Below are 7,449 nucleotides of genomic sequence, written 5' to 3' on the forward strand. Positions count from 1 at the left end.
AAAAGCCGGGGCTACAAACTCCCAAAGGCTTTTTTTAAAAAGCGGTTCCCTTTCCCTCCTCCCCTCCCCCGCCCCGCGCCCCTCCCCCAGCCCCAGCCGCTGATGGCCTGCAGCCAACACTGGCCACTCCGTGCATCCAGCCTCCCGCCCTCTAGGCCTTCCTCTCCATCTCTTCCCCAGCCTTCCCAACTCTGCCCCTCCAACTACCTCAGCACACCCCACCTCCCACCCCACCCCCCACACACTCTGAACCATGCTGTCATCTTCTGCTCTGGTGCCACCATAGGCTCTGCCCTCGGTCCGAACTGAAGCTTTGCAAGCCGGGAGTATTCTGAAGCTCACCAGATTCCCCAGGCTGGAGGCCCCAGGGCCTGTTTAGCCACCGAACCAGGAGGAAGATCGCTGTGTCTGCAGAAAGCTGGCCGCTGGTGGTGGCTTCCTGGCCGGCCGAGCCGCACCCCTAGCCTAGGGGCCATTAACCCCTTTCTTCCCTTCTCCAACTACACCTAGCACCTCAGCCTAGTCGCCACCAAGGAGATGGACAGTCAGTGGCAGCTCACGCAGCTAAGGAAGTGAGGGTGGCAGGCCAAACTCAGCGCCCTGTCGCTCCCTCCCAAACCATCCAGCAGAAGGCCCTCAGTACCCCACACTTCACTTGCTCCAGCCCTGGCCTTTGGCCTGGTGGTTTCCGGGGAGAGAGCCTGGCAGAGAAAGGGCTTCCTCTGCTTCCTTGGAGGGGCGGGGCCGACAGTGTCAGCGCTGGGCAGCCCCGAAGAGTTGGGGTCCACTCCACTTGTATCCTGGCCCACAGCAAGGAGGGCTGAGGAACTTTCTGGCTGGGTTGTGATGGGGGCGGGGCAAGGGCCTGAGAGTCAGAATCCAGGAAGGGGGGTGCAGCGCACCCATTGCTCGCCCCTCCACAATCCAGAAGTTACTGGGTTTGTCAGCTACGTGGGCATCGCCAGCTAGAAAGCCCTCGGGACTAGAGTGACTCTGTACATTCCCCTCACTCCACCCTTCCAGGCCAGCACCTCTTGACTTTCCCACATAGAGTCACCTTCCAATGAGGGGGCAGCTCTGGAGACACCACGGGCTTGGCTTGTACAAAGACTTAGCTTTAGAGAGAGAGTCATTTTCCATGTGACCTAGGCGGAAGTGGGGTGAGAGAGGGTCCACCCTCCTTTCCCCAACTTCCGATATCCCCCTGGAGCTAATCTCGGACACCGGATTGCACCTTCAACATCTCCATTTAATATTTACATTCAAGCAGGTAATAATTGGAAGCTTATAGTTCAGACATTTCTATAGCAGCAGGTTCTAGAGAGCTCTTTAGCCTTTTAACAAACTTTTTTTTTTGCACATAGAAACAACACACCCATGTGTACAGTATCAAAAAATATATACCAAGGTTACTGGTGCCGCAGTTCCTGGAGAAGAGGAAATAAAAATCAAAATACTGAATGAAGGGGAAAGGAAAAGGCCAACTGAAAATAGTCTGTCTGATATAGAATATAACATGATCTAGAGGAAACTCCATAAATCTAGGTTTTATATTTCAATATATAAATACCTACAAATAAATATATATATATATCAGCCCGAGGGGGGTAGTCGGGCCTTCTGAGCTCAAACAATACATTTCAAGAATAACACCACGTACAAACCGGAGTAGAGTCAGCACTTGACAGTTAGCACGGTTAAAATATAATACTATAGCTGAGACCGCCTCGGGGCTGCGGGGTCAGTTCTGGTGGTCCACAGGGAGGGCTCGGGTCTCCTATAGGGAAGGGGGAGGTGGCGGCGAGACCGCAGGCACCACGTGGAAGGAGAGTGAGAGATGGACAGCTCAGTCGGGATCCCAGGGAGTGAGCAGGGGCCTGGCCACCGCGACTGGGGAGTCCTCTCCTTGGGAACCTCTGCGAGATTGCAGGTGCGGGAGTCCCAGCGGGCGCGACTCCTTCCCACTACACCGTCACGTATTCCTTGAAAGTGACGGTGAGGCAGTTCGCCGTGACGTCAGTGATAATTATATTCCCAAAGAAGGGCTTAAATTCACTCAGGGGCTCCGCTGGCTCCTCCTGGGCCTCAGCGGGAGGCTTCTCCGCTGCAGTGGCCGGCGCCACCACTGCCGCCACTGCCGGAGCCTCCGGCTTCACCTGGAGGGTGCTGGGCGGTTCCCCGGCATCGCTGCGCATCTTGACACAGCGCAAGTCTATGGGCTCATCCAGGTCTGAGTCCAAAAGGATGACCTCCGGCTGCGGAAGAGAGGCTGCGGTGGGGGATACGTTGGCAGGGTGCTCAGAGACCGGGCTGCCCCCCAGGCAGGTCGGCGTGCTGATGCTACGGGCGGTCAGCCGCTTCTTGCAGGGCTCACGCTCGCCATGGGTCTCGGAGAGGCAGCGCTTGCGCGCATGGGAGAGGTTCAGGCCCACCGTATGGTGGTGGTGGTGATGGTGGTGGTGATGGTGGTGGTGGGCGGGCGGGTGTGAGCTCCTGGCTGGGTCCCAGGCCAGCAGGTCTGGCTTGGTGGTGAGCTGCAGCGGCTGCTCACCAAAGGCCTCCTTGGTCGGGGAGAGCTTTCGAGACCCTAGGTCCTGGGGCTGGGGGTCCCCCGACACCAGAGCCTCCTCCTCCCTGCGTTTGCAGGGCACTTCGGCTTTCTTCTCCTCAGAAGCACCGGCTGCCTTTTTAAAAGTCCTGTCGGCCTGGGGATGGCGCTCCTCGGCAGCACGTTTCTTGTGGCTGGGGGAGCGCGCCTCGCTCTCGGCTGCCTCGCCCGACTTGATCTTCACGGCCTGCATGCCGTTCTCCATGTACTTGCTCATCACGATCACGATGCGCCCATTCTTGTTCTTGTTCTTGACGATTTTCATCTTGCCCCCAATGCCATTACCGGCCACCGCCTCCTTAGGGGCTGGTGTCAAGCCATTCGGGGGGCCCTTTTCCGAGCCCTTGCCTGGAGCTCCTGCCCCTCCCCCCAAGGGCTTCACTGCCCCGAGGTAGCCTTTGGCTGCAGCTCCGTGGGCCCACTTGTCAGGAGGGTGGCTCTTGGCGCCCAGGTCTGGGCAGGTGGGGCTGGGTGCCTCCTTGTGGCTGCCCTGGTACTGCAGGTCGTACATTTTGGGGTCTGGCTGGTAGGGGTGGTGTTTTTTGCTATTTAGCTGATAGTAATACTTGCCGCTCTTCCCTGGTGGGGGCGGCTTACCGGACCTCTCCTTGCCGTGGGGCTGGTACTGATGGTGCTTCTTGCTGTTGAGCTCATACTGGTGCCCCTGGCCCTTGCCCTGCGTGCCCAACTCCAGCTTGGCACGGTTGTCAGCGGAGGAGTCTTGAAGCCCAGTCAGGACATTGGAGCGGCGGGCAAAGGTGGGTACCTAAGGGGGAGAAAGAAGGGGAAAGGTTGGCCCTATGGCAGGCCAGGAACATTGGGAAGGCGCCAGCTCCCACGGGTGGAGGTTGCATCAGAGGGGGTGGGGCCAGAAGTTCTAGTGCAATTGGGGTGCTCCCCCGGGGAACCATAAGTAATTTGGGAAGCGATGTTTAGGGAAGGGCTTGTGCTGGGATCCAGAGAACAGCTCAAAGTATTCACCTGCACCACCAGCGGTTTGGGCTTGGGCCCTCTCTTTCGATATCCCATCAGCTGCTCCTGCCTTTCCCTGAGGGAGGGAAGAGAGTCGCAGGGTTAGTGTTCTCAGTTTTCCTTAAGGTCAGTAGCACCCTGTTCTCAGAAAGGAAGGAATCATCTGGAGACAGAAAGATGGCCTAAGTCTGCACCTTAAAGTTCTCAACAACACTCCCACTTCTGAGAAAGCCCCCAGCCCCACGTCACACTCAGATGTAAACTTTCTCCCTCCCTTCCCCCACCTGCTGCAACACTGTATTGGTGTCCAGGATATTGCTGCTTGGAGCTGACCAGACAGCACTGGGCACAGCACTGGGCCTGTGGCTCCGCAGACAAGTGTACTGGGTTTAGGAATTCAGGGAACAGGAGGTGTGTGCTGACCTCAGGACCCTTCCAGATCAGAAGCAAGGATGCTAACTACCTCATTAAGATTCAGATAAAGGGAGCCGAAGTTGAATGGGAGGACTCCTTTTCTTAACCGGCCAGGCATCAAACGGAGGGACTGAGCCCTTGTTTACATAGCGGCAAATAAGCCAATTAGGAGTTGGGGATGGGAACTGCCCCTGAAGCTGGCTAGGGTCTAGCCAGGTTCTCAGCCACCTGGTGAACCAGAAATGGCACTACCCCACCCCCCCAGCCAGTGGGCGGGGTGGCTGGCCGAAGCCCCGCCTCCTCAGAGGATCGAGGCCCTTTCTACCCGGATTTCCAAATTAATATAGTTCAAGGGTGGGGGAGCCTTGATCACCACCAGCAAACTTCGCTAGCTCTGGCCACCCAAAGAGCGACTGCCCAGCCCTCCACGAACCAGCCTCCAGAGGTTGTCAAGTTCTGGATCGGAGGCCCAGTCTCCAGCTACCCGAGTCGCCACCCCCACCCCAAAGCCCCTGAGCCAACCCGGGGGAGTTCTGCCATGCCCTGGGGCCGGGTTGGGGTCTGATTCCAAAGTTGCATGGCATTGCAACAGCCTGGATTCTAATTCTTCGGGGACCCATTATGCAACATGGCATCAGCCGCTGACATGGTTACAGGGTGGTGAAGTCCCAGGTGAAGTCGGTGCGAGTTCCCCGTCCTACACTCCCAGCGTTCCGGGAAAGCAACTTTAGCTCTCAGGGTCTAGAGTTTACAGTTTTAGTGGCAAATGCTCCACAGGAAATACTTCAAAATAAAAGAGGGATGGAAGGCTGGGGCGTGGGGGGAGTGGCTCGGTTCTGAGGTCTCCTCCCCTCCTCCACGCCCTTCCCCCTCTACCCTCTACGAAACGTCGAACCACAGCCACCAGTGGTGAATCCAGCTGCAGCAGCTGCAGCGTGGCAAGCATCTGTTTGCAGGAGGATGGGCAGCCCCCCCTCCACAACCACCAGGCAGCGCTCACTCATGCCCTCGGGCCAACCTTCGCCCTGATCTGATAGAGCAATTTACCCCCCACAAAATACAGCAGCGAGGGTTGTGAGGAGCTCAGGCTCAGGATAGCATCTATTCACTGCCAACCCGCCCCCCCCACGTGGGGGGGCATAAGGCCTTGTCAACTTTTATCCGGCTGCCAAAAGGTTAAGTTCAGTTCCATGACGTTCAGGGCGGTTTCACAATGCCAGCTCCTTCAGAGCTGCCCCGCGAGGTGCCCGTGCCAAGCCAGCAGTGGCTGCAGAAAGCAACACCTAGGTTCTGGGGGCGGGGCTCCAAGGTTGCCAAGGGAGGGGGCCACGGGGATTCAGGTACAGTATTCCTAGGCAGATCCGGGGTCTTCCCCCACGCACGCTTCCAGCAGTTTCCCAAAACACAAGCCTACCTTCCCCAGCCCTACCCTGCCCCCACTCCCAAGTTGCAGCAACCGCCAAGGACATTGGTTAGAGAAGCCCAGGCCGCAGCCTTGCCCATCCGGGTTTGTTGGGGGTGGGGCTCCTGCCTGCCCCCTCCCACCCCTTCCCCCTTCCCTGCTGCTGCAAGCAGTCATCCACTTTGCTATTCCCACCGACGGCCAGGGCAGCAGGCTGCCAGGGGATGCTCACCTGTTCTGGAAGGCAATCAGCAGACGGGGATCCAAGATGTTCTCCTCTGGTTCCCACGTGTTATATCTTGCAAGTGAAAAAGGGGGGGCAGGGTGTAAAAAAAAAAGCCAGGTTGGGGACATAGGGCCCTATGTGGTTTCCTGAATCAAAAGCTGTGGACATGGAGGGTAGACCGTAGGTTTCTTAAGGCCTAGCACAGTCCTTGATTACCCCCCAAGTTAAAATAAACACACAAGGACAGGAGGAAAGGGGGGGTGTGAGGAAAACGAAACTAGCAGTTTATTTTGCAGTCGTCAAGAATTTTAAGCATGTCACTGTGACGTGTTCCAAGGCCACTTTCCTCTCCAGAAACCCTTCGTGCAAAGCAGACCAAAAGCAAAGTCGTAGTCCCCTCCGAACCCCAGCCCAAGTCTCCAGTAGGGCTTCAGCTGGCCTGCATTGGACCCCTAATCCGATAACTCACAGCTCAGCACCCCCACCCCCTCAAGGCCCAGGAGACCGCTGTCACTGGCAAGCAAACCCCAAATACTCAGCAGTACAAAAATACGCCTCTCTCTCTCCCTCTCCCTCTCCGAGTGTGTGAGTGTGAGTGAGTGTGTGTGTGTGTGTGTGTGTGTGTGTGTGTGTGCCTGCGCCCGTCTCCATCCGGTGCTTTCGCATTTCAAATTAAAGAAAAAATTCCCCATCGAAAGAGCTGCAGTGACAGTTCCCAACATTTTCTGCCTTTTTTCCTCCCTACCCTGCACCACTAGGAGGGAGGACGCACACAATTGCATTTTCGTCGCTTTTTAAATTTTTTTTTTTTTTTGGTTTTGCAATATGGAGCCGTTCGGTGGAGGGAAAGGGGAAAGGAGCCATTTTCTGCTGCACATCAGTCAGTGCCTGCGCCCTCCCTCCCTCCGCCGGCCTCCCGGGCTCGGCCCCGCGTCTCTCCAGCTCCTCCGGCTCCTTTTAGCGCATAAATTAGTGATGGCATTTCCCGGAGAGCGGAGCACAACACAGGGCGCCCGGCTCGGGCTCCGCTGCTCCGCTTCCCAGTGCCTGCCACCGACTTCCCCACCCCCTCCTCTCTCCACCCCACCTCCACCCCGCCTCCCGTCCGCTCCCCCACCACCCCACCAGCTCCACGGGTCCGCCGGCCAGGGCGCCTGGTGCCGAGGCACCCGGCCCCCGCCGCCACTTACTTGGGGGACCAGCCTCTCCATTTCACCAGATACTCCACTCTGCCCTGTAGGGGGGAAGAGACAGCACTCCATCAGCTTCCGCGGGATCCCCAGCTCTGGCCCGCAGCCTCCCCACCCCCTCCGCGCCTCTCGCTCGCTGCTCCCGCCGCCGCTCCCGCGCCTCGGCGCCGCCACCCGCGCGCCACCCCTACCTTGCGGATCCGCTTCTTCTCGATGCTCTCCACCGCGAAGACGTGCTCGCCAACAGCTGGCAGCTCCATGGCCGAATCCAAGCACGCAGGGGCGCAAGCGGCCGGCCCGGCTGCAGACACAGCTGGCTCCCGCCGGCGCCCCGATGCGGTCCTGCGCGCGGACCTCGCCACGCGCCCGGCCCCCGCCGCCGCCACTCGCCCCTCAACAGCCTGGCCGCCGCCGCTGCCCGCACCCGCCGGCTCTCTGCTCGCTCTCGCTCAGACAACTGAGCCCGGGCCGCCGCGGCACGAGAACTCATGCAAATCCCGGACGTCAGCGGGCGGGGCCTCGCAGGGCCCAGCTCGGCGTCGGGGGGCGGGACGCGCCTCGGATTGGCGCAGCCCGGCCTACCGGAGGCCCCCGGTCTGGGCGGCAGGGGAGGAGGAGGGCGCGGGAGGAGGCTGGG

The 7,449-nt window shown here is 59.0% G+C and overlaps 1 protein-coding gene across 1 annotated transcript; it reads right to left on the bottom strand.

The window, feature by feature from the left end:
• Positions 1-1,228: 1,228 nt before the first annotated feature.
• Positions 1,229-7,271, bottom strand: Cbx4 (chromobox 4). The gene is made up of 5 exons (NM_001427455.1): positions 7,004-7,271; positions 6,813-6,856; positions 5,629-5,694; positions 3,590-3,656; positions 1,229-3,374 (listed from the first exon to the last, which is right to left on the bottom strand). Exons 1-5 carry the CDS (start codon positions 7,070-7,072, stop codon positions 1,965-1,967), a joined length of 1,656 nt encoding a protein of 551 aa, NP_001414384.1. The 5' UTR covers positions 7,073-7,271; the 3' UTR covers positions 1,229-1,964.
• Between the last annotated feature and the right edge of the window lie 178 nt (positions 7,272-7,449).

This window comes from Rattus norvegicus, chromosome 10, assembly GCF_036323735.1.
Source record: "Rattus norvegicus strain BN/NHsdMcwi chromosome 10, GRCr8, whole genome shotgun sequence".
NCBI lineage: Eukaryota > Metazoa > Chordata > Mammalia > Rodentia > Muridae > Rattus > Rattus norvegicus.